Genomic DNA, 22,009 nt, shown 5'->3' with positions numbered 1-22,009 from the left:
ATTATGGTACTTAACATTAACTGTGTGTTCACATATCTTATTCATTTTTATATTCCACTAGTCTTCTAGCATAGTTCCTGTAGGAGATCTGGAAATGTTTGTTAAACGTAAGGGACAGATACAGTGCTTCAAAATGTTGTAGGTAAAGTCCTCACTTGATTCAGAGCAGATACAGATTTTAAAGAAAGGAAGAGTGCAGATATGCATGGGAGAAAGCCGGAAGGCTTCAGTCAGCCATGTTAAACAGGAAGCCTGACTTCCAGAAACAGAGTACTAACACTCCAGTTAGCCTGGAGAAGAGGCAAGTAATAGGGTTGTGACATAAGAAGAAGCACCTTTCCTCATTCTGGAGAACAGTCAGGCCCAATTCTAAAGAGCAGTCACATTCATTATGATTAACAGATGAACAGAAATTTCCTACATAATAAGCCTTCCCCCATGGCCATATATTCCTAGCTACCACACTGTAAGAATACACACTGAAATCAACCCCTAGCTTTCTTCACGGAGACAAGTACTTGTGGTCTACGAATAACATGAGAATTCTTTTCAGAAGACCACACCCAGTAAGTAGGAAACCAAGGATTCCATGTTCCAAAAAATAGCATCTTTCCATGTTCCAAAAAATAGCATCTTATCACAGCTGAATGAGGCCAAGCTTAGGGAGGAATAGAGGAATAAACCTACCCCCCAGTAAAAGAAGAAAATAAGTTAGCCAAGAAAAGCAAACATTGGGTTTAGCTCTTAAAGACCTTGGGGAAAACATAAAAGTACTTCTGCTTAAAAAACTTGAGGAATTTTCATATCTGAGAGACTGCCTAGAATTTTATGTGTATGTATATTGTATACTCAAATACACATTTACTCCAAGAAAGACTTCCCTCAAATGTTCCTCTGTCTTTAGACTGTCGTTATTCATTAGTATTTGTTTTATTTCCAGTGCACTCCAAAATGTGGTCCAGGATTCAAGCATCGGATTGTTGTGTGCAAGAGCAGTGACCTTTCTAAAACATTCCCAGCTGCACAGTGCCCAGAGGAAAGCAAACCGCCTGTCCGCATCCGCTGCAGCCTGGGCCGCTGCCCTCCTCCTCGCTGGGTGACTGGAGACTGGGGCCAGGTAAGCCAATTGGACCGTGGGATGCTGCTGAAGCAGGACCTTGGGGCAAAAACCTGAGGTTCCTGATTGGTCATTGTCTTAGTCATCTAGTGCTACTCTAACAGCAATACCACAAGTGGATGGCTTTAACAAACAGAAGTTTTTTCTCTCACGGTCTAGTAGGCTAGAAATCCAAATTCAGGTCGTCGGCTCCAGGGGAAGACCTTCTCTCTCTCTGTTGGCTCTGGAGGAAGATCTTTGTCATCAATCTTCCTCTGGTCAAGGCGCTTTTCAGCGCAGGGACCCCAGGTCCAAAGGACGTGCTCCTCTCCTGGCTCTTGTTTCTTGGTGATATGAAGTCCCTCCTCTGTGCTTGCTTCCCTTTCCTTTTATCTCTTGAGAGATAAAAGGTGGTGCAGGCCACACCCCAGGGAAACTCCTTGTACATTGTATCAGGGATGTGACCTGGGTAAGGGTGTTACATCCCACCCTAATCCTCTTTAACATAATCAAATCTTGCCTCATTAAGCATAGGCAGAGATTAGGATTTATAACACATAGGGAAATTACATCAATCACAAATTGGAGGACAACCACACAATACTGGGAATCATGGCCTAACCAAGTTGACACATATTGCGGGGGGACACAATTCAATCCATGACAGTCATTGTAAGAGCTCAAGAGATGAGAAATGACATACAGAAATCTAGGTATGATGTGAGTGTGGTACATTGCACAAACAGCAGCGACACACCTGGGCACACACACTTCCTCAGACACGCTTCTCTCACACCTACATACTTCCCATTTATATCTACTCCTTGGATCCTAATACTTTTAGTTAAAAGAGAAATCACCTAGATGGCCAGAGATTTGAAGCAACCAAAACTTTGGACTCTACTCCCAGCTCTCTCAAATAATTCAAGAACAACTCAGTTAACAGCACTGTCATAATTTTCTCACTTGCAAAATAGAGATAATGCCTCTTAATAAAAAATTAATCTGACCAGAGACCTACATTATCCTGAGACCAGAAGAACTAGTTGGTGCCCGGCCATAATCGATGTCTGCCCTGTCAGGGAACACAACAGACAACTCCTGAGGGAGCAGGAGACAAATGGGATACAGACCCCAAATTCTCATGAAAAGAACATACCTAATGGTATGATTGAGACTAGAGGAATCCCAGAGACAATGCTCCCCAGAACGCCTGATGACACAGGACAGGAACCATCCCCGAAGACAAATCATCAGGCATGAAAAGGACTGGTCAGTGGCGGGGAGAGAGATGCTGATGAAGAGAGAGCTAATTAAATCAGGTGGACACTGGAGAGTGTGTTGGCAACTCTTGACTGGAGGGGGGATGGGAAGATAGAGAGAGAGGGAAGACGGCAAAATTGGCACGAAAGGAGAGACTGAAAGGGCTGACTCAATAGGGGGAGAGCAAGTGGGAGAAGGGAGTAAGATGTATGTAAACCTACATGTGACAGACTGATTGGAATGGTAAATGTTCACTTGAAGCTTAATAAAAATTAATTAAAAAAAAATTAATCTGATCAGGAGACTGATAATCTTTGAAGTGTTATTAAGGTTTAACCTGCAATTGATTTTTATCTGATATACATTATGAATTGGGAAGCAAGTGCATAGGACTTTTGGTATCTATTTTTATATTTGATTCATTTCCATTTTATGTTTCAATTTCTATTTTTTCTTTCTTCTTTCTTATTTACTTTTAAATTGTGTTACCTTGCACTTGCCCACCTTAAAATCTTTAAAAACAACTTAGTATATTTTGATAGAAAAACCAAAAAATCAAACACACTACTGTTAAGTCAATTCTGAATCATAGTGAGCCCATAGAGTTTGGGAGGCTATAAATCTTTACAGAAGCAGATTGCCACATCTTTCTCCCGAGGAGCTGCGGTGGTTTCAAACAGCCACCCTTTTGGTTAGCAGTAGAGTGTTTTTGATAAAAGGAAAATTAAATACTGTTCTTTTGAATGTCAAAGAAGAATTATATTGGGATTACTTTAAAAATAATGCTCTAGGACTCAATATTGTGAAAATGTCAATCCTACCCAAAGCAAACTGCAGATATAATGCAATCCCGATCCAAACACCAACAGCATTCTTTCACTAGATGGAAGAACTAACAACCAACTTTATATGGAAAGGAAAGAGGCTCTGGATAAGCAAAGCATTATTGGAGAAAAAGAACAAAGTAGGGGGCCTCATACTACCTGATCTCAGAACCTACTATACAGCCACAGTAGTCAAAAACACTCTGGTACTGGTACAATGACAGACATGTAGACCAATGGGAACAGAATCAAGAACCCAGATGTAAATCCATCCACCTATGGTCAGCTGATCTTTTCCAAAGGAACAAAGTCCATTCAAGGGGAAAAGATAGTCTTTTTAACAGATGGTACTGGCAAAACTGGATGTCCATCTGTGAAGAAATCAAACAGGACCCATACCTCGCATCATACGTAAAAACTAACTCAAATGGATCAAAAACCTAAAACAATAAAGATCATGAAAGACAAAAGACGGACAATGTTAGGGGCCCTAATACATGGCATAAATACAATATAAACCTAACAATGCACAAATACAAACAATGCACAAATACCAGAAGATAAACTAGATAACTGGGAGCTCCTAAAAATTAAACAATTACGCTTATCAAAAGACTTCACCAAAAGAGTAAAAAGAGAACCTACAGACTAGTAAAAAAATTTGGGCTACGAAATATCCAACACGTGTATAATCTCTAAAATCTATAGAACACTTCACCACCTCAACAACAAAAAGACAAATAACCCAATTAAAAAATGGGCAAAGCATATGAACAGGTGCTTCACCAAAGAAGACATTCAGGCGGCTAACAGACACATGAGGAAATACTCACAATCATTAGCCATTAGAGAAATGCAAATCAAAACTACAATGAGATATTATCTCACCCCAACATTACTGGCACTAACCAAAAAAACAGAAAATAACAAATGTTGGAGAAGCTGCAGGGAAACAACGCCTGTGCATTGTTGGTAGGAATGTAAAATGGCACAACTACTATAGAAAATTATATGGCACCTCCTTAAAAAGCTAGAAATAGAAATACCATATGATCCAGCAATCCCACTCCTAGGAATATATCCTAGAGAAATAAGAACCACCACAAAAATAAACATATACACACCCATGTTCATTGCAGCACTATTCACAATAGCAAAAAGATGAAAACAACCTAAGTGCCCATCAGCAGATGGATGGCTAAACAAATTATGGTACATATACCCAGTGGAATACTACTCAGTGATAAATAACAATGATGAATCTGTGAAACATCTCACAACATGGATGAATTTGGAGGGCATTATATTGAGTGAAATAAGTGAATCATGAAAGGACAAATATTGTATGAGACCACTATTATAAAAACCCAAGAAAAGATTTGCATACAGAAAAAAACAATCTTTGATGGTTATGAGGGAGGGAGGGCTGGGGGTGGAATTACTAACTAGATAGTAGACAAGTGTTAACTTTGGTGAAGGGAAAGACAATACACAATATAGGGGAAGTCAGCAAAACTTGAGCAAGGCAAAGTCACAAAAGCTTCGTAGACACATCCAAACACCTTGAGGGACTGAGTTACTGAGGCTGAGGGCTGGGGACCATGTTCTCAAGGGACATCTAGGTCAATTGGCATAACATAGTTCATAAAGAATTTAAGAATATTCTACATCCTATCTTAGTGAGTAGCGTGTGGAGTCCTAAAATCTTTTGAGCAGCTGTCTAAGATACATCTATTGATCCCATCACATTCGGAGCAAAAGAGAGTGAAGAAAACCAAAGGCATGAGGAAGACATTGGTCCAAAGAACTAAAGGATCACATGAACCACAGCCACCACCAGCCTGAGCCCAGAAGAACTAGATGGTGTCCAGTCACCACCACCAATCTCTCCGACAAGGATCACAATAGTGGGTCCTAGGCAGAATGAGATTAAAATGTAGAACAAAATTCAAATTCACAAAAAAAGACCAGACTTCCTGGTCTTACAGTGACTGAAGGAACCCCCAAGACTATGGCCCCTGGACACCCTGCTAACTCAGAACTGAAGCCACTCCCAGAGTTTACCTTTTAGCCAAAGATTAGACAGGCCTAAAACAAACAACACATGTGAGGAACGTGTTCTTAGTTCAATCAAGTATACGAGACCAAATGGGCAACACCTGTCCAAAAGCAAAGACGACAAGCCAGAAGGGGACAGGAAAACTGAATGAATGGACACTGAGAACCTGGGATGGAAAGGGAAAGGGGGAGAATGGTGACATGTTGCAAGGATTGCAACTAATATGACAAAACAATTTGTGTATAAAATTTTTGAATGAAAAAGGTACAACAACTGGTCTCTATTCACCTGGAGCAACAGAGGAAAAAGGAGAGTCAGAAATAGAAGGAGGATATGGAATGTGTGATTAATTGCCTCCATGAACAACCGCTTCCTTTGCCATGAGACCAGAAGAACCAGATGGTGCCCAGTTACCACTATTGAACGTTTCAACCAAAGATTCTACAGAAGAATCCTGATCAAAAGGGGAAAAATGTGAACAGAATTGCAAATTCTCACAGGATCCAGAGTTTCTGGAGCTATGAAGGTTGGATGAACTCCTAAAACTATTGCCCTGAGATAATCCTTAAACCTTAAACCCCTGAAGTCTTCCTAAAACCAAACGCTAGTTTAGCTTAACTATTAAAGAACTTTGGCCTTCAGCATTATGCTCTTCTAAGAACTATCTATATGGGATCATATTGACAATAGCAACTCGAAAGATTAGCTAGGAAACTTAGGGGGCAATGATTTTATGTTAATGAGGAGGAAAAACTCAGAAAAGGCAGGTGAGAATGTTTGCACAACTCAGTCTAATCAATGCCACTGAATTGTACATGTAGAAACTATTGAACTGACATATGTTCTGCTGTGTATATTTTCAACAACCATAAAAATAAAATAAATTAATAAAAAAACTAAATAGCTTCTTTTCTCAGTGTTTGTTTATACAATTTTAATAAAAAGTAGAAAAATTTTTTTTTGATGAGATACTAATTTGTTAAATAAAATGTTAATAATAATAATGCTCCAGGAAGTAAATTTCCAGCCAATCAATGTCCTCTGGTTTCATAATTAACCTTGTGGATTATAACACAGCCATTTTCTAATACCTGAGACCCAAATAAATCATAATGGAATATAGTAAGTCAGTATGATGTTGTTATTTTATAATCTGGGCCTGCCATTACTTATTAAAAGTGATTTTTATTTTAAACCAGGTAGGCATTTCTTTCCTTGTATATACCTTGTTTCAATGTGCTGTTTTATAAAGCCCAGTTAAAAGTTTTCACATGTTAGTGATTTCACCAAATTTACAGCTGTCAATTTGACATTTTTCTTTTAAATGTTGTCAAGTTTTTCTTCCCACCTACATTGTCAATCCAGTTTCCTAAAACTCAAAATAACCAGTGAAATTACATTTCCAAAGATGCTTTAATAAATTTTATGGTACATTTATTTGCCATTCTGTATTAGAAACAAAAATAAAATAGTGTCTGTGTTAGGGTTCTCTACAGACAAAGAACTAATAAGATATATCTGTAGTATGTTTTTATCAACCTATCTAGCTATCTAACTACCTACCTCCCTACCTATCGAGAGAGAGAGATTTATTTTAAGGAATTGGCTCATGTGATTCTGGGGGGCTTGCAGGTCCCAAATCTGTAGGCCAGGTAACAGGCTAGAGATTCTGTTAGTCTCGTGTCCTAAAATCCATAGGTCAGGTGATAGGCTGGAGATTCCCAAGCTCTTATGTCCCAAAATCTGTATGTCAGGTGACTGGGACCAGATTGCTGCAATTCTGTGTCCCAAAATCCATTGGTCAAATGATGGGAAGAGATGAATGGACAAGTTCTGGCAAAATGTCTATTTACCATCTGGAGGCAGAATACTCCCTAGGGAAAAACTCCTTTGCTCTTAAGGCCTTCAACTGATTGGATGAGGTCCACCCACATTATGGAGGATAATCTGCTTTACTTAAGGCCAGCCGATTTAAAAACATGTAATTACTTCATTTATAGCATCTAGGCTAGTTTTTGGCCAAACAACTGAGCACCATAACCTAGCCAAACTGACACATAAAATTAACCATCACAGTGTCTTTATGAATATCCTTGCAACTCCTGTAAGTACTTTGAGAGTTTTCACAAGCAAATCCAACAGAGCTTTGGTCAGTTTACCTGGTAAACATCATCATCCCCTGTCTGGATACCTCTTAACTCCTCATCCCTTTGATCCCAGCTCTCACAAGCTTTCTGGTATTCTGGGTGGCAGGCCCAAAGAATAGACCCAGCTCCACTCTTCAGCCTGGACAGCGAATCAGCCACACAGACGATAACTTCAGGTCAGACTGCCTGAGTAGAAAAAGGAGAAGGAGCCACTTCTCCAGCAACTGACAATACCTTGGAAAAATTGAGGCACTTATTTATTTATTTATTTTAAACTGGCCCCATCACCAGGCCCCAAAGCAGTCACTGCTATTATATGGAACTAACATTTTTATAAGATACAGAGTACTCCAATAAGCCATCAGGTTATTTGCCCACAAGCCTGTAATACATAGGGAACAACAGTGATCCCCCAGCCCTAGAATCTGATTATTTCACTTCATCATTAGAATTTTCTCATTATACTCCCATTAGAGTTCACCAGTCCTGCTTGGAACTATTGGAGTGATGTCCCAAGAAATCCCCCTGTGTTGTCTTCTGGGAACTATATTGCTTCCATTTCCTAGGGTAACAAGACAATCCTTGAGTTTCCAAATTAATTCTATAGTAGAATGACCTAATCATACACTTCTCCAAGATGAACGACATATGATCTTAAAAGGTAATGCATGTAGTGTCTTATTTACCTCCTCCAGATTGTTGAGATGTTTCATTTCTTCCTGTGTCTTTGGATTTAGTGCTCTGCTCAGTGCGGCCTTGGACAGCAAATGCGGACTGTGCAATGTCTCTCCTACACGGGACAGGCATCTAGTGACTGTCCAGAAACTGTTCGGCCTCCATCGATGCAGCAGTGTGAAAGCAAATGTGACAGTACCCCCATATCCAATACTGAAGGTGAGTTTCCATGGAGAAGGGGCCTGGGAGCACAAACACAACTGTAGACTCCAGTGACGCCCGCATACAGGTCACCAGAATTCAAAAAAAAAAGAAAAAGCCCAGTTGCCATCATGTTGACTCTGACTCATGGTGACCCCATGTGTGTCAAGAGTAGGACTGTGCTTCATAGGGCTGTCAATATGTTACTGGAATAAGGTTCTTGCCTCTCACTGGTCAAGAATGATTAGGTGAGGCACTTAGTTTTCCACAGGAGCAAAGCTTTATTGAAGAGCCTTGCAAGTGGAGACGAGGAGGGCCTAGAGCAATGCATACCCCCTTCTCACAGAACAAAAGACCAGCCCAAGTTTTTAAAAGTTCTTGGGTGGGAAGAGCTTCATGTTTATTCATAGGCACAGGCGGGGATATGTTAACTATGGTGCATTCGCAGCAGCTTTCAAAGATGGCTCCTGTCTGAGAGGCCTCTGGAATTCATAGCAGGACTTATTACGGGGTGTTGCGCCTGCGCAGTCTCTCGGTCCCCGGTTCGATTCCCTGGCTGGGGCTGTAGCCCCTCACTGCCCCTGCTGGAAGGTCACACAGTGGTTACTGGTGGATGTTCTGCGCATGTCCGTGGGCCAGGTTTTCTCCAGCTGCTTCTGAAAGGCAACCTTAAAGAAGTTTGTGGGCTATCTTTAGATACCCTGCCCTATTGTTCTGGGGAATGGCTTTGTTTCTGTGCCCTGGCCCATTTCTTGTTACTTTGTTTGCAGATTTGGGGGCCTCTCTGTTTTCTGTCTTACTAAGTCTCTAGGTTCCACACTGAACCCCCTGTTACCTCCCTGATAGTATAGCCTATTTCTCTTTTACTTGCTTCTCCTCTTACCACATCAGTTTCTTCACTGTTTCTCAAACAGGCACCCTCCGATCTCAGGGCCTTTGCTCCCTGTCTTAAATAGATGATTTTCAGAAGCAGATTGACACTGGGTAGACTCAAAACACCAACCTTTCACTCAGCAGCTGAGCGTTAGCCATTTGCACCACCCAGGCACTCCCATCAGGGTTTAAAGAGCCCCATTACCCACTTTGTTGTATAATTTATATAGAGCATTTGTGAACACTGCATGGTGTAGTGGGAAGTGCATGGACTAATAATCAGGAAACCTAGGTTTCCTCCTGACTCTTTAACTGACTGTATGCCCTTGTTAAGTCTCTGGGGCTAAGTTTACTTAACTATAAAATAAAAGATTGGAGTATATAATTTGAAAGGTCACATCCAACCTAGTGTTCTATGTTTAACTTGTACTAGAATCGAGGGGCAATTCCTAATGGATCACTCTTAAAAGCGAAAACTTCTGTTTCTTTTTGGATATGACAATGGACCACTACCATTATGAAGATAAAATTCCTGCCTGTTATACATATAATGAAAGCATATGTTTGAAACTATTGGTGTTTCAAGTGCTGATTTTCTCATTGTATAAAGGTAGAAAAAGATTATTATGCAGCCGTTTATAAAGGAAGACAAAGGTCTTTGGTCTCTGAAATGTTCCTTTACTCTGTGTATTTTTCTCCTTGTGTATTGGGAAATCCTTTTATTAACAGTGGATGCCAGCCAAAATGCTGAATTTTCTTATCCTTCACCTAAATAGATGTACTTTGTTTATTCATTTAGGCATTCATTTGAAACATCTGAATGCCTACTATGTACAAGGCACTATGGGGAGGTAGAGACAAATATGGCAGGCAGAAAGTTCAGGCTGTCCTCTCGTATAAAAACGGAGGCATGATCAAGTAGGTGTACATGAACCATATCTGAAGCCACAGGTTTAAATTATGTAAGAAACCCAGCAATAGGGTTTTAAGAAGCAAAACGAAAAAAAGAACTGTCATGAAAAGATAACCAAATTATTTGTTAATAATTTTCAAGTGAATATTATATGCTCAAAAACCTATTAAAAAGGATGTTTTTCTTTTGATCAGATTTAGCCAATTTGAGAAACTTTAAAAAAAAAAAAACCATATTCACTATTTTAAAATGTTTCCATAGGAATTTAATTTTAAGACGAGCAGTCATCTTGTATGTCAGGATGACAGAGCACCTCACATTTGCAAATGGTCTGCTTTTTAATATATATGCACCTCAACACAATAGGCTTATTGTAGGTATAATTTAGTATTTCACAGAAGTATATTCCCATTCTATGTTAATTTAAAATCACAATTTAATTTGCAAAATCTCTGGCTCTAATGCCATCAACTTCTTTTTTTCTCTTTGGTAAGGGACATTCTGGAAATATACCTTTATGTTAGGCTCTCTCTTTATATATATATCGAGAGAGAAAGTGAGAGTTAGTCCCTGGGTGACTACCGCCCAAAAGATTGGTGGTTCAAATTCACCCAGAGGTGCCTTGGAAGACAAGCCTGGTGATCTGCTTCTGAAAGGTCACAGCCTTAAAAACCCTATAAAGTAGTTCTACTCTGCACATATGGGGTCACCATGAGTCAGAACTGACTTGGTGGCAGCTACAACAACAGCATATATTATCTTATATATCTCATATTTATATATATTATTTTCTATAATCCTGATAAGAACTCTGTGATAATTGGTATTACTGATACGGAAACTGAGGCACAGAGATGGTTAGTAATTTATCCAAATTACAAAACTAGGAAGTGGTAGAGTCAGGATTTGAACCCAGATTTGCCAGAGTCCACAGGCATGTCAGTTTCAACTACATTTAAATGCTATTCCTAATTCACTCTTTAAAGCAGGAAATTTTGACACCAAATCAGTTATGAAGTTGAGACACTTCTGGCGTGGCCATCAGCCTAATTTAATATGTTGAGTCTTGGTCACTGCTGAAAGAGCTAGCTTTTTGATATGCCCACAATATTGTGTATATCTAAGTTATGTTTACAGCTTAACTTTAGGCCATTTTAGTAATTTCTCCAAAAGCTTCTCTATAGTGGATAATTATTATACATGAACTTTGCAGCTGAAGATGCAATACTATTTTCACAGTGGGTAAAGTATAATTTGCAACTGCATGTATTTCTATCTTAAAGAAATTTTTAAAAAAATAGATAGGTGTTAATATGAGGTTTCTTGGATGATTTGGAGGATGCCTCTTGGTCTTTCATTGCCTGGCCAAATCACTTTTTATTAATATTAATCCGAAGTAAACAAGACAATATTTTTAGCCTTCTCAGTAAAGGAGGGAGCTTTTAGGATATTGTTAATCCTACAAAGGATGACTAATCTTAGAATTGTTATTCCCTAAAGCTCTTGACTCATTGAAAAGAAAGAGGAATCGCTCTCTTTTTCAAAATTAGATTCAGAATACAAACAGAATGTCTGTCCCAACTGGTTTTGTGTGTTCTTTATCTTCCCAGTAGCATACAGTGAATGCTTGTAAGCACCTGAAACTATTTCTTCACTTAATCAACAGCCAGTTATTGAAATGTTTGCTGTGGTCATCCTCTGCTATGCACTACGGAAATTTTAAATACATTCATAAGTTCATAGTCTTACAGGACAGATAATTAAAAAGAAAAGGAAAAAAAAAAAAAAAAAGACAAGGTGGAATGTGCTATGTGGAGCAATTTGCTCAGATGATAAGGGAGCTCAGAAGAAGGACCAATGACTCTTAATTTAAGGCAACCAAGGCAGGCTTCACAGATGAAGTAGTCTGTGAGCAGCCTTCATGTGTACTTGGAAAAACCCAGTTGTGTGCCCTGGGGGAAAAGGGGATAAGACAGTTGAGCTGAATCATAAGTTGTTATCTATAGAGATATGGAATAAGCAGAAAACATGGATTTCAAAAGAGAAGAGGCTATTGCATGAAAGTAAAGGGAAAATGGTCTGATGTGGCTTGTGGGAATCAGATAAGGGAGAGAAAGAATACCCCCTACTAAGGGGAGGTTGGGAGAGAAGCCCAGCATGGCTTATACGGAACAAGTGAAGGTAAACTGGGGATTGATATGCTCAGGATGGCAGAGTGTAAAGGGGTAGAAGGAGGATAGCCTTGTGTGGGAGGAGAGTTAGAAAACTGTCCTAAGAGACCAGACTAGAGAAGAAGACTTTAACTAGGGCAGATATAGTAGAGATTAAAAGGAAGATGATGAATCGGGGAAAAAAAAGAGAGGGAGAATAAAATGAAAAGAAGAATAAAAATAACCTAATGAACAATTAAATGGGGGATAAGAGGTATGGTGGTGTTTAGGATGACTCCCAGGTTTCAGATGTAGGTAACTGGGTACTATTAATCATAATAAGGAGTTTAGGTGTCTACGTACCTATAGGGAAATTGGAGTCCCTGGGTGGCACAAACAGTTAAGTGCTCTACTACTAGCCGAAAGGTTGGTGGTTTGAATCCACCCAGAGGTGCCTTGGAAGATAGGCCTGTTGATCTGCTTCCAAAAAGTCACAGCCTTGAAAACCCTATGTAGCAAATACTACTCTGCTTACATGGATGGAGCCGCTATGAGTCAGAATCCACTCAATGGCAAATACATTTGTCCCCAAAAGGCATAATAAAATAATGGCATTTGAATAAGATAAAATAATGACAAAAGATTAAAGAAATAGAGGGCGTTTAAGGCAATAAGGAGCACTGGTGGTGCAGTGGTTAAGAGCTCGCCTGCTAACCAAAAGGTCAGCAGTTTGAATCTACCAGCTGCTCCTTGGAAACCCTATGGGGCAGTTCTACTCTCCCCTATAGGGTCACTATGATTTGGAGTTGACTTGATAGCAATGGGCTTGGCTTGGGCTTGGCTAAGGCAACAAAGGGTAGTAAGAGAAAGGCATCAAAAGTGGGGCATCAAGAAACTAAAAATAAAGAGAGGGAAATAGGACAAAGAAGAAGGGCGATACAATTTTCCATGTTCAACCTCTGCTTTTTTTTTTTTTTTTAATTCCTAAAATCCTTCAGTGAAGAGTTGAAGCATTACAGGCATGATCTTGACAGACTGGCACTGATGAGGGTAACACAGTGTTGCTACTGAAAATGAATTACAGACACGAATATCACTGCATTTGAAATATTATTCAGAAAAAATTTTTAAAGCACATATGGCAGATGTAACTAGCCTGCTACTCAAGGTCAGAAATTCTATCCAAAATGCCATTTTATTAATTTTTCATTTAGTTTCAAGTTCCCTTGTAGTTTATATGGTGGGTTTTTTCAGCTTCTCAGGAGCACAAAACACTCTGTCATCTAGTATTTATTGCTGCCAGGTAATGATTCATGGTGTGCCATGAGCTGGTAGCCAACCGTGCAAAGGCGTGGTTGGTGTACATTGGTTTACTGGCCTGTGCTGTCTGAGGGCGGCTTTGGTGGGTATCAATCTCTCTCAGGTAAATGGGTCTGGGGAAGCTGGGAAGCTCCAGAAATTTCATACCATTATTCCTGGAACAAAACAGCTACTGAATTTGGGTTTGAATGTGGCCTCAAATGTATTAAATTCACTGAAAGGAACAATAAAGGTCATTTGAAGCCTTTGATTTCAAGACGGTGAGGAAGACCAGTTTTTCTTTGCCACTTCAAAGAGCTCATAGTCCACTTTAGCATCCAGGTTCACTTTCCTGGCTGTCTAGTTTGGATGCAACCTTGGATTTGGGTTGGGATCATACCTCCTTGAGGCCTAACGTTGGTGGCACCAAAAGAGTAAGACTGGGTATAAAAACAAACTGAGAAAGCAAAGAGAGAAAGGAATGGTTTAGCCCATGATAAGATGAAGTCAAAATACAGTTCCATAGATGATATCACCTTGCTTCCAGGATAAAAAGAAGCTGGTGGACTGTTCTCATTTTAATGAATAACATCAAGTTCTCAGTGAAACTTGGCATTTCATCATTTTCCAGCCTGAATATATAAAACATCAAGGGCTCAAGTGCAATTTTATCAGGAAAAGTACACCTCCCCCGCCCCAGCTCCTACACTGCACATGCATAGCTTTTGCCATCTCACTTCTCACTGGGCTCTGCATTTCCATGGGCAGTTTGACAGAGGTACAGCTGTTTGTACTTTTTCAGTCCAAAAAATAGACGCTTAGGTGCCTAAGTCATAACTCTACTGTGTTCTTCCTCTGAATTTCATAAAGAGCTTACAGGCACAGAGAACATTCATTCTCCAAAGAGAGACGCTGATTAGTCCAAGCTAGTTATGGAAGGACTTGTCCCTATGTATCCCCACTCACTGCAATGATACAAATTAGGCAGAATTGGCAAGAGTTTTTTTTAATGAAATAAATACAAGAACCCATTGCCTTTGAGGAGTTAGTCTTGTATTACTTGGGCCAAGTCAAGCCTTCAGAATCACAGTGAATCTGAATTTAATTGTCTCCTAAACTTGCAAGCCTCTGTTCAGTGTATTTGGAAATCATGTCTTTTAGGTTCTGAGTTTTGAAAGATTAATGTAAAGCATCTGGGGAAAACCCACTGGAACACCAATGATAAATAGGTTCATGTGTTGCCTATGAAACAGGTTGTCTAATTTTATCATTTAAGGCTACCAAAACACAGACTACCAGTGAGACCCACTCCTGCCAAGATTCTAATGGGTCCAGTTCACATCACAGGGCCTGGGTGCTGGCTTTCAGGCTTTAATGTATTCCCAAGTCTCCTGAAAGAATTTGAGAATACTCCATACATTGTCATTCCCACCAAAAGTCACTGGCCTCAAGTAAAGTGCAATTCCTCCCCACCTCCCACCCCTGGGAGGAGGGGTAAAAAAGGAAAGACTAGTTAGGTCCACACAGTGTTTCCTAGAAACCACTCAATGAGGACCTCTCACCCTTCCACTAAGGCTGATGAGAATAAAGGTAGAAAGAGTGTCTTGTCATTCTCCACCCAGGAGAGTACTTAGCTGGTACATGGTGACAGTGGAAGAGGAAATCGGGCTCTTTCATCTTTAATCCTTGACCTTACTGGCTCGGATTCCACCACTTGAAAGGCAGTAGAGATAAGTATATCTGCATGAAGAAAATACAATAGTAAACACCAAACCTTCAAAACAGATCTCTTACAGAGTGATTATATTATGAAAAGACTTCTTAAACTAAAAGATTCTTTTAAATAGATCTCCTAGCATAAATGTCTATTTGCAAATTGTATACTACTTGGACATATAGAAACTTTGGGTTTTTAGGTATTGTAAGTGTTCTCTAGAAGTCAACGCCAACTGAAGATGAGTAAGAAATTAAGACAGAACATTCCTGTTATTGTCTTTATTTCAAAGGTAAAATGTGATTTAATTTACACATAATTTTCCCAGAATGGTGTTATCACATAAATAAGTTGTATTGTGTCTTGACTCAAGGGCAGGAGTGAAAAGACTGGTTATTTCATGTTTTCAATGGACGTTGAAGATAAAGCAGACTATTAAAGTGGTAGATTTTATAATTAAGCTTTCTTAACTACATCAGCAAAACCTCAGTCAGTTAATCCAAAACCATCCTCTCCAGCTAAACTAAAAGTGATGGATGTGCAGAACGCACCAATATAGTTTAAAACTGCTACTAATATTTTTAAGATTGTATTCAGCGTTTTGTAATAATGAGGCTTTAAAACTTCTTGGCGTGTTTAAAACCACAATTTTACTCATATAACTTTACAAAATTTAAAAAGGAAGATATAGCTGAAGACAAGTAACCTAACAGGGATATTGACTGGGAAGTTCAGAAGGGGACACCCTGGCAGTTGGCTTCCAGCCCACCCCTAGGCTAAATATTGCTCCCGGACAAAGGGCTGTGCTCTCGGTCTCTGTCCAGGAGGAGCAGCTTCTCGTTTCCAGCACTCTTCTAAGGAGCAGAATTCCTGACTGTTTATGTTTAACTACTTATAACCTCAAAGGGTGAGTGATAAGTAGTTGGGGGGGGGGGGTGCAACTTACAAATCTTTTATTCTATTCTTTGTTTATATCTATTATTCAATCTTATTCCAAAGTCTAAATCTAAACGAAAAATCTGTAAATTTGCTTAGCTCAGAATTTTTCTGGTCTAGCAACTCTTCCAAAAATGGAATAATGCATCTCACAACAAAGTTATGCTCCAGAGAATATTCTTTGTTTTGTCTTGACACTGATTTGTATCTTTAGAGTAATATTTTCTCAGTAGTAAGCTAAATGTTGCACCCTCATTGAGATGTTCAGAGCCCAACCCACTGCTTTTTTCCTGTCATCAGGTGATAAAAGATTATAATTAACAATGACCATAGTAATAATAACTCAATAACTCCCACTTATTGAGTACTTTTTAATGCATCAGATGCTATTCTAGGTGCTGTACATAAGGTTATACATGTGGTTATACATATTGCACATAAAAGTAGTTATCATACTCATCCCTATTTTGCAGGTGAGGAAACTTAGGCACAGAGAGAGTGTAAATAATTTGCTCAGAGTCATAAAGTTTGTAAATGGTAGAGCTAGGATTAAACCCAGGCACTCTGACCTCTCATTTCATTTCCTTGGACTATTAAAAGGGAAAACAACCAGTCCTCCTCTATCTGCTTATCAATTAAATTATTTCTCTATTTTGGCCAGGAAGGCCAAATCTAAAGCTTATTTTGTACTTTAAGCAGTCCCACCAAGCCCTGTTACAGAATATGGTAGAGCAGTCATCTCTGCTGGTTGGCTGACTGCCCCATCAGGATGGTGATTTGGAATTGAGTGACGTTGTGTCAGCAAGGACATGCTCAGCTTTCTCATCACTTTGATACTTGCATTACCTTGACAATATACCACTCTTGGTTAACACTGATAAAGCTTCTTTTTTTTTCCCCCACAAAAAATATTCTCAGCCCAAACTTTTGGTTACTTTCACTGATCTTGAGAGGAAAAGAAAAACTAATACCTAGTTACCTCCAAATTAAAATAGATAGAAGTCGTTTTACCTAAGATTCAAACTTGATCCACCAAATACCATCTGTTTTTTTTGGGGGGGGGGGCATGCAAAATTTAAAGAAGTTTTTCATGCCCGTCCTAACTTCTTTCAGCCAAAAGTTAAATTTATTGAGAATCTTCTTGTGGAATGTTTCTACTCAAATTTCTAACTACTATTCTCTTTGTAAGTCAAGTCTTAAGCAAGGGAATTTGATGGTAACAGAGCTTATATTTTCATAGGACTTGGGGGTTCCAGGTGCAAATTTTAAGTCTTTCACTCACTTTAGTGAAATTAATAAAATTATTTACCTTACTCTGCAATAATAAGAACTAGAAACTTTCCCATTTCTGTACACTTTATCTTCTATGTTAATTATATGGCTCATATACTATGTACTTTACCTTGCAGAACTCTAATGGATTTCTGCAGCCAGGAAAAAATGAGTACAATAAACAAACAAGCATACAAACAAAAATGTTCTGTTACACTGAACTTTACCCAGTGCTCTGCCTGGTTCTTAATTACCCCGTACAATTTACCCAAGATGCTTTAGTATAACCACCTGGAAAAATGAGGGTGGAACTTTGATTCTGGGAGGCATACGGAAATTTAATTTGTTGGTTTACAAAGTATTTCTAAAATCCCCAGGTAAAAGTGACTGGAGGACTGGAGTACTGGAGAAGAATATTATTAGCAGGAGCAATGGGGAAACTGGGTTCGGGGTGGGGGTGGGGGGTGGTACTGAGAATCAAAGGCCTACATCCCTTTCTCTACACTGGCCCCTCAGTGCCACCTTCTGCAGTCAGCCTCAAGGGAAGATGAGGAAAGAATCCTTTATTCGCTTTCTGGCTTCAAGAACCACAGACAGCAACTGTGGCAGTTCTAGCACGGAGGAGAGAATACACATAGGAAAAAAGGAGGCCATGTCTCACTTTCAAATTAAAAAAAGACATTTCTACATGTTTCCATAACCCACAGACTGCTGCCTTTTGAGACCAACCCCTCAAAGCTTTTCTCTTTGTCTGGTGTAGTTGCTGAATCTAGGCCACTGTCAGCAATCCTTTTCATTCATCCAGGCCCATCCCAGTGCCTCACAGATGCAGAGATTCTCTTGAGGCATGTGTACTTTGGTATCAAACAATGCAACTCATGTTTGATTTTGGATAACCTTGCACTGTTAAATAAAATAACCCTTGAGAAAGAAGCAATAAAAGTTCTGTAAGAAAAATGACTCATGTTTCCAAGCTGTCTAAAATGATCACTTATCCCAACAAATGGTAATTCTTTCAAGACACAGTGGGCATGCACCATACTTATAAAAGTCTGGGAGAAAAGCCTTGCAAATATTTTTTTTTTTTCAAATTTGTGTTAAAATATATCAAAAGAATATTTCTGGTACGCTATACCAGACAGGCTATGCTTAAAAACAAAAACCACATGCATATAAAAGCCAAGGTGGGTTGGCCAAAGGGGGGTCCTTGCTAAACATTCAGGCTCATCAGCTTGTTTATGTCCTTGTTTATATGCCTCTAATTGTTTTCCACTTTTTGCCCCCATTTGTTAGAGTGCAAAGATGTGAACAAAGTGGCTTATTGCCCACTGGTGCTGAAGTTCAAGTTCTGCAGTCGAGCATACTTCAGACAGATGTGTTGTAAGACTTGCCAAGGACACTGACCCACGGAAAGCCAAAGAGAGAGCCTTGTCATTTCATCGTGGAAACGCATCCATCAAAGAGAGCCACCCAGAGGAAGAGGATTGAGGTCCTTGCAAATGCATTACCCTGTGGAAAACGTAACCACTGGTCAGTCCTAGCTGACAGGATTTCAATATTATTTTAACTTCTGTGAAGTGGGATTTATTGATCCAAAGTGCTGGACACAGTATTAGGGGGAAATGCCAGATTGGAGAGATCCAAACAACACAGGGAGACTTGCTTACTGTGGAACGTTTGCGTTCTTTCGAGTAAATCCAATAGCCTGTTTACCTCCTTGGACCATTAAAATAATTTTTATTATGGACTTAGCAATGACACTGAATCCATTTGTATTTAAAACTGTTTAAAATGTAGCCGTTATGACTTGGTCAACTATGGAAGTAAAGAAGATGCAGAAATCTAAAGTCATAGCTTAAAAATATTTACTATACTTTTATCTCACTACAACAGCACCACAATTTAAATTATAAAACTGGCTTTGAATTGTAATTTAAGGAGCAATTATAAATCAAAAGTAATGAAAGTTTGTATTATTTTTCTTCATTCCACTTAATTTCCTTAGGAATAATCCCCCTGTTCTGAACACTGCTGTGAGCCATACATAAAACTATATTAAACCAAACAACAATGAAGAACTTAGTTTAAAGCAGTGCATCAGTTACTGCAGCTGTGCAAGTCTATAAATCCAGTGCTAAAAGGCTGTGGCCAACTTGCCATTGTGCAAGTGAAGCTGAGATTTCCATTAAAACTTTAAGAGAAAAACATTTCAATCTCACACAGAAGCCAGACCTAAGGTATGGTAGAGGCTGAAGTCCTAGGCCCTTTGCCGCCATCATGCAGGATGCCTCAGTTCTTATCTGAGTCACCCCAGTTCACTTGTGTTTACATCCTCACCAGCCGCAGAACGGCTTCTCCCTGACAGACTGTTGCACGCATGTTGAGCTTACTGAGATGATACCATGCAAAAGATCAACTGGCTCGGTAACAACCAGGCAGACCCTTTTGCAATTTGCTGACAATTATGATGGGTTCCAGATGTCCTTTCTTTGATATGGTGGAAGGGCATTTATTTATATGAGAGCAAGTGTGTGTGGGGGGGGGGGGGCGCTTTGAGTGTGTGGATAGATGAGTGTGCTTGCACATAAATGTGCTATTTCTGTGAGTTTTAAAGTACGCAAGGGATAACAACCAAAGAAGAAAAACTCATGAAGACTAGCGATCCTAAAGCATAATTTTAATAGTCACCCAACCAAGTATTTTGTATTTTTTTATGGATATTCTGAATGGCAATCAAATGTGAAACCCAGTTTCTTGGGCAAGTCAAATCCTAGAATCAAATGCACCCAAATTAAAATGACTAGCTCAGATTTTCCAAGTTTCACATCCTCATTAAAAGACTCAACACTTAGATTTTAAAAGAGAGGCACTTGTTTATATTAATATTTTCTTCTTGGACACTTGTAGCTTGCAGCAGGTACTCAGCGGATGTCCCTGTTCCTACAGCCTCCTTTGCTGTAGTTCACCATGTGTACACCTAAAGATCGAAACCAAATGGCTGCTTGGTAAAGATAATACTTGCAGTTAAAGAGCATGTTTGACTTAAATCCATCACTGTTCTGAAACTACATGCCAGGTGTGTCACATAAACCGTGACCTAATGTGAATGATTAGGTTTTTTCAGAAAGGAATAGATTTTTATACCTAAACTTCCATGTTTGATTGGCCAGCCGGCATGGGAAGTTGTTCTGCATGCTCAGTCATGGCCGTCGGATCTCATCACTTGCTTTCTATCGCAGCACCACAACACACATCCCTGAGCTTCCCAGAGAAAGCTGTTGACGACACACAGGAGTGTCCTGCGGGGGCCTCTCTATGCTGCCCTTACATGGACAGTCCAAGTGCCATTTCAGCCATTCAGTGAAGGGAGGGCCACCCACAGACGCACGGCACCAGCACTGAATTCCCTTGGTCCTTTTCAAAGAACAGTTAACTTGGTGCTAATGTGCCCTGGTGAATTTTTTTAAAAAGAATGAGAGAAAAGGGTAGTTTTGTGGCATTTTAGGCATAGGTTTGCTATCAGGATCTGATTTTCTCCAGGACACCAATATAAATATCAGTTTCTGTTTCTATTTCAAAAAGGTTTTTTACATGAATAACTACAGAATTTTTTTTTTTTTTTTTACCTCACCTGGAAACTAACATTGTGGAGGCCTGTTTCCTGGGCACTGCATGGCACTCCGACTGGTGCTAGATGAGGAGGGCAGCCAGCGTTCCGTCTTGGACAGGCAAGAGCTCCGAGGTCAGGAGGCAGAGACCTCTCTGGGCAACATCAGATTACTTTTCTAAGGGAACCAAGCACAGAATACAATGAGATTTACACATTTTCAAACAGATGTGAATTTATACCTGAGTGGGGGGAAAAACGATACTCCACAGCATATCACAATACTGCTGCTACTCTAGCCACCCACATGGCTATATTATGCTCTATTCCTATCTAATAATAGCTGGGCATGGGGGCAGCCCTCCAAAAGTAGTGAGCTATACTACTTAGGGAGTCCCAAGGAAACCCATACCCCACTAGCTGAGAACAGTGTCAGCCACCAGTTAGAAAGGCCTAACAAAAAAGGAAAGGTAAAATGTACCCAACTGATTAAACTCCTTGAGATACATATGACTTCCCAACAGTCCATTTCATTAGGAACTTTTTTATTTGAGTGAATGTCACCTAGGTATCCTTAATAATACAGAACAAAATTACCTTTGTATTATTGTTATTAGTTGTTGCTTATTATTTTATACTCAATATTAATGTGGTACACTGTTACTTTTTTTTTGCTTTCGTAAATTATATTCTAATTTATTGCTGTGTTTTCTAACACTTGTCCTACATTCATTCTCCTGCTTGTAATGAAAATGAAAAAGACTTTGTAACACTTGATGGAGTGAAATTCCACACAAGGCACAGATTTTTTTTAACATAGATAATTTAGTAAAAATAAAAATTCAGCTTGTAATAATGATTCAGACGGAAGTTGTCTATTCCCTGAAAAGCTGGTGTTAAAATTGCAGTAGAAACAGTTTATCCCATGGGACACCACGGCTATGTTACCTAAATTATATGGGTAGTATCCAGGATTGAGG

At 39.4% G+C, this 22,009-nt stretch overlaps 1 protein-coding gene across 2 annotated transcripts in view; it reads left to right on the top strand.

Moving 5' to 3' along the window:
- Positions 1 to 19,297, top strand: part of ADAMTS6 (ADAM metallopeptidase with thrombospondin type 1 motif 6) — a 270,739-nt gene extending 251,442 nt beyond the window's left edge. Inside the window, exons 22-24 of one of the 2 annotated variants that reach the window (XM_049864257.1) lie at positions 941 to 1,117; positions 8,127 to 8,283; positions 18,716 to 19,297. In XM_049864257.1, the coding sequence (XP_049720214.1) occupies positions 941 to 1,117; positions 8,127 to 8,283; positions 18,716 to 18,825 (444 nt within the window). In that variant the 3' untranslated portion in view covers positions 18,826 to 19,297. Of the gene's footprint in view, positions 1 to 940; positions 1,197 to 8,126; positions 8,284 to 18,715 lie in introns of those variants that run through there. The other variant, XM_049864238.1, reaches the window with a different exon arrangement.
- Positions 19,298 to 22,009: the final 2,712 nt, after the last annotated feature.

Source organism: Elephas maximus, chromosome 2 (assembly GCF_024166365.1).
Source record: "Elephas maximus indicus isolate mEleMax1 chromosome 2, mEleMax1 primary haplotype, whole genome shotgun sequence".
Lineage (NCBI taxonomy): Eukaryota > Metazoa > Chordata > Mammalia > Proboscidea > Elephantidae > Elephas > Elephas maximus.
The sequence above is the reverse complement of the archived record's forward strand: the minus strand, read 5'-3'. Positions and strand labels throughout refer to the sequence as shown.